General features: G+C 39.9%; 1 protein-coding gene across 10 annotated transcripts in view; it reads right to left on the bottom strand.

Moving 5' to 3' along the window:
- Ncoa6 (nuclear receptor coactivator 6) overlaps positions 1 to 19,994 on the bottom strand; it is a 90,606-nt gene that overhangs the window by 11,437 nt on the left and 59,175 nt on the right. For 8 of the 10 annotated variants that reach the window (XM_058575583.1, XM_058575582.1, XM_058575586.1 and 5 more), the window contains 5 exons: positions 17,224 to 18,337; positions 13,419 to 13,540; positions 6,944 to 9,931; positions 3,420 to 3,488; positions 379 to 415 (listed from right to left, as the gene is read on the bottom strand). In XM_058575583.1, coding sequence (XP_058431566.1) covers positions 379 to 415; positions 3,420 to 3,488; positions 6,944 to 9,931; positions 13,419 to 13,540; positions 17,224 to 18,337 — 4,330 coding nt within the window. The remainder of the gene's footprint in view (positions 1 to 378; positions 416 to 3,419; positions 3,489 to 6,943; positions 9,932 to 13,418; positions 13,541 to 17,223; positions 18,338 to 19,994) is intronic. The other 2 variants (XM_058575589.1, XM_058575587.1) reach the window with 2 other exon arrangements.

Genomic DNA, 19,994 nt, shown 5'->3' on the forward strand with positions numbered 1-19,994 from the left:
CTCTCTTTTCCTTGAGGATCCAACAGATATACTTCATATGGTAGAATGCAAGAATTCTTAGTGACACTTAGGACAACAGCTCCCATACATTGAACACTTACTATTTATTTTCCATGTTGAATGCTAAACATGTTATTCAGTTTTCAGAACAACCACAAATGGTAGAGAGACTGACTCTGCCACCTAATTTTATCAAGAAAAATGTTACCTCTGAAGGGTTAGGACTCATAGCAGCTCTCTACATGAGCAGTAAAACAGACTGCTACAAGAGTGCAGGAAAAGGACAAGGTGAAAATAGGTTTAAAGACTACAAAAGCTGACACCCTTCAAAGAGGCTTACGCTATGGTCATGCTAATCTGCAGAAATGATCATCTTACCTTTGTCCAGAGACTATGGCAGCATTTGCCTCGAGTTCTGTCAAAAATACAAAGGACAGACATGAGACGTGTAAGATGCTGGTCTAAATGTCCACAGGGAGATGCTAGGTGTCTATGACAATTCTGAATGTCCTAATTAGGCTAATGGGTCTCTATGCCCAGGGTTTCACCCTAAATGGTACGGAGACAAAAGCTGGCATGAACCCAATTTGGTTTGTTGGGAATATAAGATACTTACTTGGTCTATTTTTATTTCTACTTCATACTGTGAAATAATCCTGTTTGGATCAACAGAACTAAATTTCACAGTGCCTAGTTCATATTTCACCCAGCTACAACTAAGTTAGTAAAATAAGTCTCTTCCTTTCATATAGAAAAGACTGTTTTCATTCTTAAAATATCATCACCCTCATGCACTTTTTAAAAAAAGATAGCAATCTTCAAACATGTCTTGAACATCTATTATGGATGCATTTTTCTCCAAACAACTTCCTCATTGAGCTGTGGAGGGCAGAGTGCCTTGCTTTGAGATACCACCCACAGACTCCATCACATCCCTTTTTTTCAACCTTCCAGCAATGCCCTCCAAGAAAAGACAGTCTCAATGATTTGTCTAGCAGAGTTTTATGTCAATGAGTACCCCGAGTTTATTAAACACTTCTCAACAGCAGAAGAAAACGTCTGCTTCCTTTAGTATATGAGTTTAGGTAGCTTCATCTTCCACAAAAGCCCCTCCCTGATGGCACCAGATGGCAGTGATCTGTACTGCCTCTGGCCTGCCATGGCCCTGCACCTGTTTTTCCATTTAGGAAATTCAAGTACCTCATACTTGGTGTACGTATCTAAGTTGCTTTACTGAGTACATGGTAACCTTCTTGAAGGCAGTGAAGTCAGAGTGCCTGGTTTGAAGCCAATCCTAAAAAACCAAAGGCCAAATGCTCTCTCTGATATGTGGAAGCTAACACACAATGATGTGGCTGGGGAGAACAGAAGTTCATTGGATTAGACAAAGGGAAAATAAAGGAAAGGGAAGGGGGATGGGAGTAGGAAAGACAGCAGAATGAACCAGACATAACTTTCCTATGTTCATATATGAATACATGATCAGTGTAACTCCACATCATGTAGAGCCACTAGAATGGGAAGTTATACTCCATGTATGTATACTATGCCAAAATACATTATATTGTTATGTATAACTAAAAAGAATAAAAATAAATATTTATATAACTGATAACTGATATAACTAGAGGGCTCTGAGGATATTTTAAGGAGATTTATATTTTATTTTTAGTACTGGGAATTGACCTCAAAGGTTCTTTACCATTGAGCTACGTTCCCCAGCTCTTTTAATTTTTTTATTTTGAGACAGGATCTCATTAAGTTGCTGAGGCTGTCCTTGAACTTTAGGTCTTCCTGTTTTAGCCTCCTGGTTGCTGGGATTATAGGTGTGTGCCACCACATCTGGCTTAAGGAGATTCATTTAAGACAAACTTTAAAAAGGAACAGAGTTTTTCAGCTAATTATTCTGAGAGAAAGAAAAAAATGATAATAGCAAAGCTCATTTTCTGGAGTAAAGAGGTGGGGCAAGAAATGGAATTCCCTTTCCTTTTTTAATGTCTTATTCTTTTTTTTAAATATTTTTTTTAGTTGTAGGTGAACACAATACCTTTATTTATTTCTTTATTTTTATGTGGTGCTGAGGATCAAACCTGGTGCCTCACATGTTCAAGGCAAGCTCTCTGCCACTGGGCCACAGCCCCAGCCCCAATCTCTTATTCTTATGAAAAAAAGTTTTACCATTTAATCCCTTTTCTGAATAAATTATTATTTTTTTAGTTGTTGACGGACCTTTCATTTATTTATTTTTATGTGGTGCTGAGGATTGAACCCAGTGCCTCACATGTGCTAGGCAAGCGCTTTACCATTGAGTAACAACCCCAGCCAGTCCTTTTCTGAATAATTTGTTCTGTTTCTACTCTTTTCAAAATTTTCACCATAATGCCAGTTATCATGTAGGCAGCTGGCAGCACAGAAAAGAATCTGAGTAAATGAAATGTTTTTTGCTCATACATTCTGTCCAGAGGTCTGATTCTTTCTAGTGTGTGCGGGTGGAAGTCCTATCCATCATACAGGTTATAGCACCCTGAAGCAAGTTTTAAAATAACTTTCTATTTCTATTGGCTACTACTCATAGAATTGAATATGGTTATGATGCCTTTTCTTACTAATTTTGTTAAGTGTATACCTTCCATGATATTCTAATCTCTTTGTGGGAACCACACATTTTTTCCCCTCCTCCTATCCCTCAGCCAACCTCCAGTGACAGAGGCAAGACTAAACTGTACCACCTATGATACTCATCTGCTTCTGCAGTCTAACCCATGAATGCAGAACAAGTGCTACTATTGTCAATCAAGATCCTCATGTCTTCAGAGCTGACCCAGCATCCCATAGCAATCATCTGTCAGATTACCATGGACTCTTCCTTTCAGAAACATCATCCCTAGGGCTATTTACAATATCTTGGTCATGGGGAGAAACTAAGCCATCTAGAGATGATTGAAATGACTGCCTCCCCAGAGGAATGACTACCTCACTGCGGCAGAGGCTCTTTGAATAGGCCTCCACTGATTTCAGGATGATGCAATCATTATTTTGGTGTATTATTTGGTGCTTGCCACCCCAGTAAATCACTTTATGCCATATAGTCAGATGTCAGCTGTAGGTGCCTGGGTCAGGGAACAGGGCCAACTCTGCAGTGGGAACCACTCATGACTGGGTGGGAGACTGACAATGAGCACAGAGATGCCCTTCTTGATGTTGATATTACAAATGTGTAAGAGAGCAAGCTGTTGGGAAAAATAACCTCAAAATATACTGCAGAAGTTCTGCCATTAAATGGAAGTCTGCCTGAAAGCAAACAAATAAGACATGTCCAGCCATTTTCTGGTATAAGAACATGTGACACTGAGGACAAAAGTAGTTCCTTCATATGTGACCCATTCCATTCCAAGAAGTTTTTCCTACATATGTCTTACCTGATCTGGCAACAGGCCCCTGCAGTGCTGTGGCTGGAGTATCCTTTGGAACTAAATTCTGTGAAGGGGCTAGGGCAAGAAAAAAAAATTACAGACCTTTCACTTTTTTTTTTTTTTTTTAAATAAAACAAAAAGCATTAACTGAATCAAGGACCTATTTGCTTAAACACTGTACTCTTAGAGTGAGTACTTGACAATGACCTTGAAATTACAAGTAAAATTTATTTAACAAATCAACTAGTATACCACTAAGTAACAAACAGTATCACTTAAGAATGTTTTTCCTCTTTATGTATGTAAAGATCAAGGAAGGAAATGGCCATGAAAAGATTTGCACTCACATTTTTTGCTTCCTTTTTTTTGTACTGAGGATTGAACCTAGGGGCGCTCAACCACTGAATCACATTCCCAGCCCTTTTTATTTTATATTTTAAGACAGGGTCTCACTAAATTGATCAGAGCCTCACTAAGTTGTTGAGGCTAGCTTTGAACTCGTGTTCCTCCTGCCTCAGGCTCCTGAGTGGCTGGGATTATAGGTGTGTTCCACCACGCTTGACATACTTTTTGCCTTTTGAGGGAAAGCATGTCTTACTAGAAAATCCAAGTCATTTTTAGATTATACCATTCACCTTAGCTTTTTAAAATTTCTGCCTTACCCTTCCTCAGACTATATTCCTTGAGAACTAAAACTATCATATAATTTTGTACTTTCATATAGCACCTAACAAGAGTGATGGGCATAAAGCAAGTATGCAATCCATACTTACTGAGTAAGTCAACCTGATATTATTTACCTGTGTAACAAATAGTTACAAAGAACTTTTGTCTAGGGCCCAGGTACTGTACCACAAACACTTAGAGACCAAATTACATCGTTCATATCAAGAACCCAGTTTGGTATTAATAATAAATACATGTGATACACTAGAGTGCACTGTGATGTCACATGACAATTATACATAAAGTGCCATGGGAGTCCAAAGTAATGGAGTTCAATTCTAGGTTGAGATATCTGAAGGCATATTAAGGGAAAAATGTCAGAATTAGCCTTTGAAGAACAGAAAGAGCTCAGGCCTTGAGGAATGGAATGGAATAAATGACACACTCTAGAACAGAAACTTTCTGGATCATATGGTAAAGATTAAAGGTACAGATATGCCATAGTCATTCAAGGGTGTGTCCTCCCATCTTGATACTTGAATCCTAAGTAAACACTACAACAGTAGGTTCCCTCTTATGGAAACTGAATTTTGTAGATTTCTTCTCCTGCTTAATCAAGCAGTCAATAATATACTTGGTTAAGAATTTATCATTGATGCTTATCTGATAAAGCTTAAAACTATACCTTAACTTCTACTTTTAACTTCAGTATTGTTTTCTCACATTTTCAAGGTAAAAGCACAGAAGTCCCTTGAAAAAGAATAGAAACAATCACTATAAGCAAAGTGGGTGGCCATAACTAAAACTGAGAATTTTTTCCCACTGCTGGTTCATCTCCTCAAAATTTATGTATTTCTCTTATTTTTATATAACCCAAATAAAAATATTTTCTAATTACTTCTCATCATTCTTTTCGTACCAGAGGGAGAAGTTCCCTGAAAAAAGAAATAAAAATATTTAATAAAAGAGAATACTTAAGTCATACCAGGTTTCTTTTTAATTCTTATGGTCACCAACATCATCAAAACTTGAAAAAGAAACAAAAGAGTGCTCATCCTGTAAAATCTTTGTCTTCTACTGAGGCAGCAAAATCCAAAAAACCTTTGTTTCTCCCTGTACCTTTTAACACTGAGGTAAAGAGGCAGATGAGGGGAATTAGCTTTTCTAGAGTTCTACATGAGATAGCATTCTGGTCACAGGACGTTAAAAACTTTTATTGAATCTTTGTATAAATTCAGAGAGGTAGGAATTACAATCTCTGTTTTACAGATAAAGTACAAGGAACTTACCTGACTGTAACCAGTGGAACTAAAATTTGAACTCTGATTATACCCTGAAACTTGTGTTCTTTCTGCCCCTACTCCTGAGTGCTTATCATTGAGTGGTAGGCACTCAAAGCATTTTAGCTGCATAAATAAGACAGGTACTATTAGCTGGCTTTGGATATTGCAGAGGCCCTCCCAGCTCTTGAGAATGTGGGACTGATTAGTCTCTGGGGAAATGGAGCTTCTGCATCTTATGCCTCTAGGAAGGAAGAAGAGGAGGAAGCAAGGGTGGGAAACCAGACAGGAAGGAGAGGGGCTATAAGGATACCTATGCTTTCATTATTAGCTCATCTTAACACTACATAGGAAATATCCTGAACTAGATTATCTATGAATGGAATGGAAAAATTTACAAAGAGATTATATTAAAAGAAAACTGTGGGTCTGGGATTTGTGGCTCAGTGGTAGAGTACTTGCCTAGCATGTGTGAGGCATTCAGTTCAATTCTCAGCACTGCATATAAATGAATGAATAAAATAAAGATCCATTAACTAAAAAAAAAATTTTTAAAAAAACTGGAAATCACTTTTTTTTTTCACCATTTACTAATCAATCATTATATTGTTTTTGTGGGGATCAAACCCACGTGTGCTTTACCACTGAGCTACATCCTTGGCCTGTTTATTTTTAAATTGAGATGGGGTCTTGCTAAGTTGCTTAAGTATTCACTAGGTTGCTGGGGCTGGCCTTGAATTTGTGTTCTTCCTGTCTCTGGGATTACAGGCATGCAGCACCATACTTGGCCCAACTGTTATATTCTAAGCCTAGTATTCAGCTTGTTATATGAATTACTTCACTGAAATCTTACAACTACTATTTTCCCCATAATTCAAAGAAGGAAACTTATAGTTAGTAGTGGTCAAGTAACTTGCCCTACTCCATCTGGCTGTAAATGCTGGTGCTATGTTATCAACCCAAACCTATCTGACAATTTGCCACTTTGATCCTTCCACATCTGTTAACATGGAGCCCAATTTTCTCAAAAGCTCTTCTCTGGGGGTAGCCCAGACAGAAAGAGAATATTCCCTGAGGTGGAGTACAATGAGAACAGGGCTATAGAACCTGCTCTGATAAAGCTGCGAGCAAGTCTTCCTCATGGTAAGGGGAACCTGCAGAAGCTGTCATTTATGTTTAAGAGAAACTGCCAGGCTGGAGACTCACAGTATAGACAGAACAAATATTAATCTTCTTAGAGCTTCAATCTTCTCATCCATACAATTGGGTAAGACAACCTAACATGGTTGATATGAAAATGATGTGATAATGTATATAAAAACACTCCCTTGTAAACTGAGAAACTTTATATATATATATAAACAAAATGTGTTGTTTTAGGAGCTGAGAACCATATCCATGAGCGTAAACATAACATGTGATTTAAAAGCATATTTTCCAGTGTATTTTCAATAAATAAAATTATCACTATTGGCATTTAGCCCATTCTTCCTCCAAGTAGAAAAGGAATCATGCTTTTCCTCTTATGGGATAGGTCATCAAAAAACTCTGACATTATGAGTGATGCCAAGGCCAAGTACATACCTATGCTGGGTAGAAGCTCTGGATGGGATCCCACCTTCTCCTCCACTAGGCCACCCACAAGTGGCTCCGATGCTATGCCACCATGATTGCTTTTTGTGGTCGGAGTCGTGGAGATGAGCTCAGAGGATACCAGAGTGGGTACTATTGAGCGTATACTGGTGGGGAGAGCACCGCCAGGCAAGCTGGGTCCTGCTGAGGCAGAGCCCAGGCCCACTGGACTAGAGGTCATTTTTAGCAGAGTAGGTGCTGGGGGTGTTGGGGTTTTACTGTCCAGCTCTGTGGATAACTGCTCTGTTCCCACAAGTCCAGGAGCTGTGGTCTCCAGCCCTTGGCCTTCAGTCTCTCCATCTGCACCATATTGCTCTTCCCCTTTTTCAAGAGAGCCTGTAACTTTCTTACATGCCTTGGTCAACAAAATCTGGCCAATTTTGTCCACTTTTCCTTTGCCCTTACTAGATGAGACCGGGCTTCGTCGGTTGACAGAGGAGCCTGGACTATTGGTCAGAAGGGGAGAAACCATTGTGGTTGACTGTGACGAGGGGAGAGTGCTCTGATCTGCTGAGGTGCTCACCTGAGGACTGGCCTCATCTGGATTCAATTCTTTCACTTGCTGGATAGGGACATGAGGAGAGACAACTGGAGAAGATGTACAAGGAGGTGAAGGAAGCTGAACAGGAGTGGCTCGTGAGTTAAGAACCAAGGGTCGACTTGCCTGTATGTTGGAAGCAGGACTACTGGAGGGGACATTAGGTGGTACAGGAGCTGAAGAAAATTTTATGTTCTGAGGTATGTGTAAAGGACCAACAACTGCAACAGAGGGAGGCATCAGGCCAGAGTTGGTTGTCAGTGGGGCCGCAGGAATTGTGCTTGGCTGTGATCCTTTCATAACCTGAATTATTGAGGATGAATTGATAAAGACAGGTGTAATGAATTGAGGCCGGGCATTAGACTGAGCAGCTGACTGTCCCTCAGAAACCATAACCTTGCTACCCACATTGGGCATCGTGACAACTGTTGACATCAATGCAGACTGCAAATGAGTTGGCAGGGCTGCTGATGTGTTAGCTGAAGTGGTTATGGGATTGGAAGTGACAAAAACAGTTATTTGATTTGGGGGCAAGGGAGTGGAAATGGAGGAAGAACTGACAGGTCTTGACATTACTGGAGGGATGCTTGGTGCAACATTGGAACTGACCTCACTCATTTCTGGATGCACAAGGGTTGAACACGGCTCATTACTGTGAGGTAAGTTTAGGGAATTAGAGGGCTCTTTAGAAGACGGATCCTGCAGTGTGGGAATGACAGGTGCTTTTTTGAGGTCCTCCCCTGAAACTAATGGAGGTGTTACTTCCAGATCTGTAAGCCCAGGGGGTTTAATGGTCACATTAGGAGCTCCAGAGTTGTCAAGAAGTTGACTTAACGATGTTGGTGCTTCCCTCATGGCAGGAGACACCAAAGTTTTGTTCTCTTCAACACTGGAAAGTTTGTTAGGATCCGAAGGCTGCCCATCCTTTTTGGATTGATCTTCAGGGACAACCATTTTAACTTCTTGGGCAGGGACTACTTTTAGCTCAACATTTACCTGTTCCTTCCTACCCTGGGAATTCTGGCAATCACTGTCCTGAGGCATATTCAAGCTCTCCTTGTTATCCTCGAGAACAGCCCCCACTGCAGCCACAGGCACGGTGGGATTCTGAGGATTCAGCCCACTGTTGTTAGGAAAGCTCCCAGGTACAGGGGGATTGGCCAGAGGAGTGGGACTGACCAACACATTTCTTGGTAACTCCACATTTTGCAACAGGGCTGCATTTGTTTGAGATGCCAGAGTAAGTTTAGGGGCTTTTGAATTTTGCCTCCCAGGACTTGGGGTAGTTTTCCTACTGGACCCAGGACTAGACCTGCGACTGTTGCTTGGACTAGCTCGTTTTGTTGCTCCAGAATTAGACTGCTTTCCAGAATTCACCACCACAGAATCTAATTTGTGAGTTTGTGGGGCTGCAAAATTGGAAGGATTATTCATGGGAAGATTTGAAGGTGCTTGCCCAATGGCCTTCAGAGTTGTTGGATTTAGGCCCTGTTGATCAAAGCCCCTATTTAAATTTGGCCTAGGAGGTAAAGGAATATTAATCTGTGGAGGAAAGAGTCCTGCTATGGAGGCATTGAGTCTTTCTGGTGACAGACTGATTTCTGAAGGTTCTGTGCTAGGAGGGCGGTTGTTGGGTGTCTGAGGATAATAGGGTCTGGGGCTGGCTCTGTTTGGTGTTTTAGGCCTAGATGTCTGGGTTGGAGCAGCCACATTTGGAAAGTGGTGGCCATGGGAGCTGGGAAGGGAATTTACAGGGGGTTGCTGGGGAGTTGCACCTTGAGTTGCTGAAAGGGGTGATGGTCCAGGTTTGGGCCCTGTCATCAGTAACTGGTTCTGGGAAACTACTAAGTGCGAAGGCATGTTATTTGGGCCTCCTGAGACCGATGGAACTTCACTGCCACTTGATTCAGGAAGTGAAGACATCTCTCCCAGAGGTGAGCTAGAAGGATTCTGTGGGTTCTCCTGGTATACCATTTTCCTTGAATTACTTCCCAAAGGAGTATTTACAGGCATTGGCATTCTTTGTTTATCAGGTGATGGTGGCACAGAGGCAGGTCCTTGCAAACTGACCATGACAGGTACATTGCCACTCTGCTGCATGGGCATTCTCTGAGAGTCTGGGTTCAGAGGTCCCCTTGGGGGATGGACATTTTGGGAGACTGGAAGTCTAACGGATTTGGGATCTTGCTGCATCATGAGCATCATCATCATTTGTTGTTGTTGCTGCTGTTGCTGTTGCTGCTGAGACTGTGGCTGACTAGGAGGTGGAGGCTGCTGTTGCTGCTGAGGCATTTGTGGCTGTGGCTGCTGTTGTGGTGGCTGTGGTGGGGGTGCCACATGCTGCATGAGTTGAGGAGGCATCTGCTGCAGTGGCCTCTGTTCAACTGGTTGAGTAGGATAACCTAAAACAAGCCCCCAAAATCAGGGAAGTTAGACTTTCAGCAAGAGAACTTTGCACCTTTAGAGTATAGCCAAGCAATACTCATCTAGGTGGCAGGCAGAATGTGCACAAACAGCTCAGGCATCCCTGCTCCTGGGGCAGGGGACAGCCCCTCATTATTTGACATGAGTAAAGAGGCACACTGCTTAAGGAAGCAAAAAGCAAAGCATTAGGAATGTGGAGCTCCTCAGTGTGCAGGGTCTGAATGAGGCATTAGTGTACTAAGACTGAGAGTACTCCATACTACTATGGCAGATGGTCCAAATATGAAAGAAGAAAACTACATCAACAGCAAGTGGCTGGCCACCAGCTTTCGGGTCTCATGTAGACATAATCAGAATTTCACTGTCTACGTGAATGATGTAAAGCCTTTAGGGTTCCCTTTTTCTGTTAGCAGAGAATTGTTTGTTTGTTTTTTTTAATTTTTTTTTAAGTTGTAGTTGGATATAATATCTCTATTTCATATGAGGTTTTTATGTGGTGCTGAGGATCGAACCCAGGGACCCGCACGTGGGAGGCAAGTGTTCTACGACTGAGCTACAACCCCAGCCCCACCCCAGAATTGCTTTTTTTAAGCTTTGAATTTGTTGAAAACAACAGCATTGAAGATAGCCTTTTTATTCTTTCAATAGAAGTAAAATGTAAAATTCTAGGATTCGTTCCTTAAGAAAGAAGGATTTAAAATTATTCTAGTCCATTGGCTCCGTACACTATGCTGCATCCTTCAGGCTCATTCTTTGAGGAAAACGGGTTGAACTGAACTGCCCCTTGGTGCACATCAGCATCAATAAGAACAATAAGGGCTGATATACGTTGTAAATAAAATGAGGGCACCGAAGTTTTTTGCATATTAATTTCCATTTACTTTCTTACATGTAAACCTCTATTTGGAGAAATGTTTTCTATGAATCCACAACTGGAGAATAAATAAGCCAGAAGCAGAACTCTCAGAAATAAAAATAATTTTGGAATAAGAACTCTGAGGAACAATGCCTTCCAGACTTGAAGAAGACAACATTTCAAATGATTACATCTTTTGAAAATCTGGTATTTTAGAATAAAAACCTTAAAAATCAGCAAAGAGGATAGAAAGATAATCAAATTAAACCAAAAGTAAGGTCATTCAGTGGGAAAAAGTAGGCATACGGCTGGGATACAGTTCCACAAACTGGATCATTCGACTGTTGCATGAAAAATATATGTGGAAGGTTTAACAGGGTACAATAATGTGAATGGTTGGCTCTGGCAGTTGGAAGAAATGCTGGCTCAAAATTTTCACAGAACAGTACCAAATACTGTGGGTCAGATTTCATACTTAGGAGCTAATTAATTTCTTCTTGTCAAAGATTTCCATAGTACCAATGGGTGCAATGTGCAGAATCCAGTTTTGAAGATTTTCATAAAAATTCTTTTGGTTTTAGGCCCAACTAACTTCTTGACCTTATAAAGCCGAAAGCATATGAGATTTTTACAGGTTTTTACAATGGGATTTTATTTTTTACATCTAGTCTGGGGTTCTCACATTAAGAAAATTATAATTTCTTCAAAAGTCCATTCGTGTCAGTTTTATTACACAGATGCCTTTCATCTTTAAAATCAGCTTACCAGACAGCACAGCAAATACCAAAGAGGGCAGCATAGAGTGGCCTCTTTAAAGTAACAGCCAAAGACATGGCTGCTATAAAGGGTCCAGAAACTGGAGGCAGCAGTCCAAAGTGCACTACTAGGAAAACAGATTGGGGTTGATGTGATAGAATGGTGGAGAGGGAAAGCCATGACACACACAGTGCCCATACACAATCAAAAAACAAATTTATTAGTCAAGGATGCAAACTCATCTGTCTTTAAGGGGCCAGGCATGTGGTAAAGAAAAGAAGTAGGCTAATATAAGACAGCAGGAGTCCTGTGGACACTGCCAAACTGCGGAGCAGATACCCTTTCTTAACAGCATTTAAATTCAGGTTTTTGCTTAAGACACAGCATGACAATTCAAACCCATTATAGGCCAAATTCAGCCTGCAGGCCCCTTTTGCAGAAAAAAGAAAATGATGTGTGTGAAGATCCTTGGAATGCATACAAGAGTTCAGATGTGCTTGGGGGAAGAGGGTACTTTAGGCTCACCATGCCTTCCGGACATATTTGCCAAAGACTGGCAATCCTCCTCCTTAACTGTGCTGCTGAGAACTGTATATTCCCCAGCAATTTGAAATAAATAACACAAAGTATTGACATCATAATACGTTTACTTAGTTTATCTCTAAAATAATACCTTTTTTTTTTTTAGGTATTTTTGTTATTATTGTTGTTTATGTGTTGGAGTTAGATCACAGGGTCTCATGCATTCTAGGCAAGCCTGCACTGAGTCACACCCCAAACCCTTAACATTACTTCCACTTATATGTCAAAAAGGAGGTAGAGTTACTAATGAGGAAGAAACAAAACAGCTCTTTATAATACACAGTAGACAGAACCCTGAGTATGAAGGGCTTGTGTATCTTCAATTGTGTCATAGGGGAATAAAGCTACAAATCACTGTTCAGACCAGGAGTAACAAGGTATAGAGATACTGTGGCAGCTGGCCTTGGTTCTATAATACCTGGGTTGGAATGAATGAATGAATTCTAGAAGCTTTTTTCCTTTCAGCATAATTTATCAACATTTAAAGGACAATATTTTATAATCAGAGTAAGGAATTTCAACAATATCATACTATTTGTTATAAATCATTAAGCTGGTGTTAGGCACATGGGTATGTTTTTTCTTTATATATTTTTGATGTTTTAAAGATTCAAAATAAAACTTCTATTAAAAAACATCACTTTCTTTTAATTCCCTGCTTTGAAAAAGCTCCAGGAAGAAAGGCTGCAGGAAAAGCAGGCAAGCAAGATCAGGTAAAAATATCTCTCCATTTAATCTTATTTGATTCTGATGCCAACTAGAACCTTACACTGATAAGAATAAAGAGGCATTTCACATCTCAGTTCTAATTTTTATAAAGACTTTAAGTAATAAAGACGATTGGAGTAGAATGTATGTGTTTGTGCCTTCAGAAGTTATATTTGAAATATTTACTTAACATCAAGGCAAAGCTTCCAAATACTAGACACATTAAAATGCTAAAGCAGACTAGTTAGTAGACAAAATACTTTTTTTTTTTTTTTTTTTTGGTACCAGGGATTGAACCCAGGGGCACTTGACCACTGAGCCACATCCCCAGCCCTTTTTTATATTTTATTTAGAAACAGGGTCTCACTAAGTTGTTTAAGGGCCTCACTAAGTTGCTGAGGCCGGCTTTGAACTTGTGATCCTCCTCCCTCAGCCTCCCCAGCTGCTGGGATTACAGGAGTGCACCACCGTGCTCGGCAACACTGTTTCCTTGAAGAAAAGGAAGCCTTGTAATTTTGCATATATGATGACAAGTATATAACCCTTAGCTAACATTTTATTACCTGGTGGCCGATTTGAAAATTCTGGCAGTTTAGGGCCCGTGCTGTCCAAGTTAATTCCTTGTTCTCCAGGCAATGATTGCTGATCGGCCTCCTCCAGACCAGCTGGACGAGCATCTGGGGTGCTAAAAAATAAGTAAGACATTTGAGAGTAAGATATCTAGAAAATACATGAAACTACCTCAACCTGTCCCCTATTACTAAAGAACTACAATCTATTTACATTATCATTCTTACTGTTATTTACAACTCTCTAGTCTGGATAAAATAGTCAATACTGGCATAAAAATAACCTGGCAAATTCATTAAATGTTAAAATCCACTTACTCTAATAGCACCGTATTTACTCAAAGTGCTTTTTCATGCAATCACCCATTCTCAGAAGGCCTGGACTTGGTTTGGGACTATCAATATTATTAGTCACTGTTCATGTGAAACCACAGTATCTTTAGTGTAGCTGAAGAATCTAGCTCCAGTAACTCATAACACCTTGCAACAACTTCTAAGTTAGCTGATGGAAATGGTATTTGGGGAACAAAGAAAGGTAGAGACTACAAGAAAGTTAACTGAATTTTGCTATAGATAAACACTGGCTTTAAGATATATTCATTTTTACAAACCTTAGCATTTTTAGTGGGGTGAGGAAAAATGTGAAGAAACTTAGTTACTAATACCCACATTTCCAAGGAATCAGAGTGCCCACATCCCTCATTTGGTTTATAATCTGACTCCCAGCTGTACCTTTCTTTCCTACTTTTAGTTTAGAAACAGGGTCTCATTAAGTTGTATATATAGACAACAGAGTTTTATTCAATTCAGTTTTATTTATGTCTTGATTGTGGTCACCCACTTTTAGATAGTATTTTGTCTCATACTCTGGATAGTTTAATAAGCCACCATAAATCTATCTTAAAAGCACCAGCATATGAAAATTTAGAACCTGAAGCAGATTTTTAGCACATCCAGATCCCTAGATCAGTTTGTTCCTTATATGACTTTCCTTTCACTTAAAGTTATGAGCAAGGATTCTATGATATCCTTTACTTTCAAAGAATTCTATAACTAAAACAAACAAACAAACTCAGATATTTTCTTCAGTTCCCTTATGTTACAGATGAAAAAACAAAGTTCCAGAGAGGTACAAGAGATAGGAAAAGGTTCCATGGTAAGCGGGTGATCTTCCTACCTAGGAGCCCTCATGCTGTATAAGGTCCTTTTCATAAAGTATAGAACCAAAAAGTAAGCCATCTTCTTCAGGGCTGTTGAGGACAGTAAAAATGCAAACTAACTAGCCTACTGGGAGAAATAAAACAATCATCCCCATAAAAATGTTATTCCAAAAGGCTAATAGATGAATTTAACTGAAGAGAATGGTGGTAACCAAGAATACAAACAATAATAAATTCTGGAGAAGATATAGAGAAAAAGGAACAGTTTAACATTGTTGGTGGGATTGTAAATTAGTACAATCACTATGGAAATCAGTATGGAATTCCCCCAAAAGAAGAGGCATGGAATCACCATATGACTCAGTAATACAACTCCTCAGCATTTATCCTAAAGAATTAAATTCAGCATACTACAGTGATACATGCATACTCATGTTTATAGCAGCACAACTCATAACAGCCAAACTATGAAATCAGCCTACGTGTCCATCAATAGATGAATTGATAAAGCAAATGTTGTATATATAGACAACAGAGTTTTATTCAACCAAAAAGAATAAATTTATATTATGTGAAGGAAAATGAATGGAACTTGAGAACATTATGTTGAATAAAACAAGTCAAACTCAGAAAGTCAAGGTTTGGATGTTTTTTGCTCCTTTGTTGAAGTTACAGAGGAAAAAGGAAAAGAAAGGTAGGAGATCTCATGAAAATCAAAGAGAGATCAGCAGAGTAGAGGAAAGGGAGGGGAGAGGGAAGAGATGGAAAGGGAAAATAATGGGGAATGATACTGGCCAAAGTATATTGTTATATTGTATATATACAAACATTTAACAATGAATCCCATCATCATATGTCACTATAAATCACCAATAAAAATATGAGAAAAGAATTTAACTGAGGAGGAGCTACTAGAAAAATCAGATAATTAAAGGCTTTAAGTTTGAATTCAGGAAAACATACTGATAATATACAGTGATTGGCTTTTAATGTATAAAATTCAAGAAACAGTATGATATAATTAGACTATGAAGAATGTTGTGGGAAGGCTGGGGTAAAGGTAGCTACTTTTGGTTTGAATATTTAAATAAACCTTATTTTTTTCTATAGTTCTACCAGTTTATTTCAATTAATCTGTTTTACATTCATTGGTTACTATTCCCTACTAGTAAATGTCTCTAAATTCCAGTTTTATAACTAAAGGCTGAAAATCTAGCTTAATTAATATTTATTCTAAAACTTTTTTTTAATCAAAATCAGAAACATTATTTAAATTAATACTTAGCTTCAGGAAATGAAGTATAAATTTTTAGTTGCCCTTTCTACTGTGATTTTGCAAAAGAGCTCACCTGGAGAAAGTTTACTGAAAGGGTAACTAATTAAAAGTTATAATCATCTTAGTATGGGGTTTAAGCTTCTAGGGATGATTGGGCCTTTAAAGAAAAGGTATCAGTGCGAAAGAACATTATTTTTTTGGTACCAGGGAATGAACCCGGGGGTGCTTTACCACTGAGTCACATCCCAGTCCTTATTTTTTATTTTGAGACAGGGTCTTGCTAAGTTGCTTAAAGCCTTGCTAAATTGCTAAGTTGGCATCAAACTTTTTAAATTTTTTTTTTCCTTTTTTAAATATTTTTTTTAGTTGTCAATAAACCTTATTTTACTTATTTATATGCAGTGCTGAGAATCGAACCCAAGGCCTCAGATATGTCAAGTGAGCACTCTACCACTGAGCCACAACCCCAACTTGGCATCGAATCTTTGATCCTCTGCCTCAGCCTCCAGAGCTGCTGGGATTACAGGGGGCACCAACATGCCCAGCTAGAAGAACATTTTTATTTTTGAGACAGAAGGGAGTCTCCATAAGCAGTTTTTATTCCCAGAACATATTTGGCCTCCCTGGCTCCCCAACATCCATAAGCCTAAAGCCAGTGGTTTGTGGAGCTGAAGTATGGTAGCACCAATTACTTTTCAGGTTCTGGGTACGACAACCCCCTGGGAAAGGGCAGAATTAAGACACATATCAGCCTACTGCAACATATCAACATCATTTGAACCCTTAAACAAGTGAACTGTAAGAAAAAAAACCTGAGATAATCAGAGATATGTGAGCACAGTTTGGATATGTGAGACTATTAAGGATGTATTAGCTTTCTAGATGTACTATGGTATTATTGTGTAGTCATATAAAATAACTGTCCTGCTAGGGACATAGTGGCACATGCCTTCAATCCCAGCTACTTGGAGGCCTGAGGCAGGAATATCACAAGTTCCAGGTCAGCCTCAACAACTTAGTAAGACCCTGTCTCAAAATAAAAAGGGATGGGAGCATAGCTCAGAGGTAGAGCACTTACCTAGCATGTGTGAGGCTCAGGGTTCAATCCTCTCAGTACCACCCAAAAAAGGAAAACTTTCCTTATTTTTGAGAGGTAGGCATTAAAATAGAGTATAATTGCTTCAAAAGAATCAAGAGAATAATGAAAGAAAATACAGATGAAGGCAAGATAGGCTACGATAACTGTTGAAGCAGAAAGATCTCATACTATTCTAATTTTATATATTCTAAAAAATTTTCACCAATGAAAGTGTCCACATAAAAACAAACAAATAAAATTTGAGGCAAAATTATCACAACCTACTTTAGATCTTGCTGACTATTTTTCTTCTTCCGAGGGGGTTTCTTCTTCTTAGGTTTATTTGCGTTGGTATTATTTTGCTTATTGTTTACCCCAAAATGACCTGCAGAGATGTCACTCTGCAATAAGTTGACCAACAATGGGCTTGTTAGCGTTACATCCTTATTGACAGGAAAGCCTGGATTCTGACCACAGGATATCTGATTTCCATTGGGTGCTCCACTGAAAGGTGCATTGAAAGGCATCCCATGGCCTGAGAAGTGGTTTCCCGAGGCACTGTTTCCCTGCATGGCCTGCACGTGGGGGGGGACCATGTTGGTTTGTTGCATGCTAACATCAGGCATCATCTGAGACAAGCTGACATCATTATTTGCTGTAGTTGCAGGATCACCATGCTGCTGAGCCATGTGTGGGTTGGGCCCTGGTGGCCTTAGGACCTGTCCCTGAATCCCCATAACCTGAGATGGACTGTTGTTCACAGGCCCTTGTTGGGGCAGCATCTGTCCTGACATCTGTCCCGTAAACTGTACCATGTTTCCTTGCATGTTCGGAGTTGGTCCCCTCATTATCTGTGCTGGTCCCGGCATGACACTGGATTGGTTCTGCGTGTTAAACTGCTGCTTATTCCCCTGCATCTGATTGGTCATGATCTGTTCTATCATTGGGTTCTGTTGGAGCAAAACTTGTCCCTGAGGCCCCATCATCTGGTTATGTGGTGCCATCATTTGTGGGCCCTGCTGGGACAGCATCTGCTTGGGTGGGGTCATCCTTTGAGGTGAAGGCCCAAGATTTTGGTTCTGAGGGTTCACCATCATCTGGCCCTGTGGCATAAGCTGGGCCCTTGAAAGGATCATAGGGTTCTGAGGGTTCAGAGTTCCTTGTTGCTGGACCATCTGGCCCTGGGAGGGCACAATCTGCTGGTGCATGCCCATCAGCTGAGAAGGTGGGCCCTGTTGGGGCTGGACTTGCATGTTGCCCAGGTTCACCTGTGGAACCCCAGAACTACCAGCCTGCTGGTTGTTCATGTTGCCATGAATTCCCATGAGGCTGGGCTGCATCATATTTGGTGGCCCGTGAGACACCTGCATCTGGTTTTGAGGACCAGCTCCTTGACCACCTTAAAGTAAAAAAAAGAAAAAAAATGCATAGTTTCAGAAAAATATTATTATCTTATTGGTATTGATACTCAAAACCTTACTTAGAAAAATACCCATCATCCATATATACACTGACCAACATAAATGAGCTGTTTGATATACTTTTTTTTTTTTGGTACCGGGGTGGAACCCAGGGGTGCTTAACCACTGAGCCATATCCCCAGCCTTTTTTTGTATTTTATTTTGAGACAGAGTCTCTCTGAGTTGCTTAGGGCCTCAGTAAATTCCTGAGGCTGGGCTGGGGATGCAGTTCAGTTGGTAGAGTGCTTGCCTCACTAAATTGCTGAGGCTGGCTTTGAACTTGCAATGCTCCTGCTTCAGCCTCCTCCCAAGTTGCTGGGATTACAGGTGTGAGCCACCACGCCTGGCTTAACATACTTTTTGTGAGTTTTTTAAACTACGGAGATGCAATATGGGATAATCGTTTACAATTTCCATGACTATGCAACAGAATTAAGAAAGAAGGAGATAGTTTCTTTATTCCTGAGTTCTGACTTAAAGTTAATATTTCAAAAATCAGAAAACTTTTCTTTTAGATTAAATAAAGAGGAAGGCAATATTTCACTGTTTTCAATGACTTGTGGCTACCTTATTATGAAGAAAACTAAACAACAACAACAACAAAACAACATTGTATATACTGAAGTAAACTCTGTTATAAGTGAGCCAGGGAAACCAAGAATGTGCCATGTTCTCTTAGGAAAACCCCAACAATGTTTCTTGGAAAACTATTACTCTCAAAGGCTAGTCATGCTATTTGCTGCACTTTAAAGAAGAGAATACCCAATACTTCCTAAGACAGGTCTCCTTTGCCCTGGTGTGGTAAAAATTGTTTAATCCTGACATAATGAGAGCCAACTGACCAGATGACCCATCTGGAAGTTGCAGTCAAAGGGATGCTAAAAAGTTCAGTGATTGTATATATACTTCTTGAGAGTCCCTAGTGAAAAACAAGGGACATGTTCTATTCTTCTAAGTTAGAGAAAAGGTGCTGCCTGGCCTACTGCAGTGTTTGTTTACTGTTGGGTCCTTGAGATTTTTCTGTAGCTACTTGAATTACCTACCCTCCCTTACCCTCCACCCCCTCCCCTTTTTTTAAGTCCTAGAAATGGAACCCAGAGCCTCATGCATGCTAGGCAAGTGCTTACCACTGAGCCTTATCTCCAGCCCTACTTATAGCTTATTTTATCTCTTTTATTTTTCACTTTTAAATGGGGACTAAAAAGTGGCTATAATGACGTTATGAAGCCAGTTCATGTTCCAGTCAGAGAGGCAGGGGACAAACTGTCCCTGGTTCACACTCTCCAGACTTTTCCTGAATCTCAAGGAAGACTCACTTCCTTGTCTCTGTGGAGTTTGGCTGGCAAGAGAGATAATACAAACAGTTGAGTATTTTTTCAGGAAGCAGTAAAAGCTAAATAAAATAGGACAACAGAAAATGACAGACAAAAGTAGAGCTACTTTAGAAAGGCTAAATGGGGAAATCAAAACAATAGGGGCATATGAGAAATACCATATAATGATGACCATCACATTCCACCATCCTTGCTAATCCCCTTCCCCCTCTCTCTTTCCCACCCCTCTTCCCTATCTAGAAATAATCTTCCTCCCATGTTC

The sequence above is a fragment of the Marmota monax genome, unplaced genomic scaffold (assembly GCF_021218885.2).
Source record: "Marmota monax isolate L192 unplaced genomic scaffold, Marmota_monax_Labrador192_F-V1.1 WCK01_AAM20220418_F8-fsc00014, whole genome shotgun sequence".
NCBI lineage: Eukaryota > Metazoa > Chordata > Mammalia > Rodentia > Sciuridae > Marmota > Marmota monax.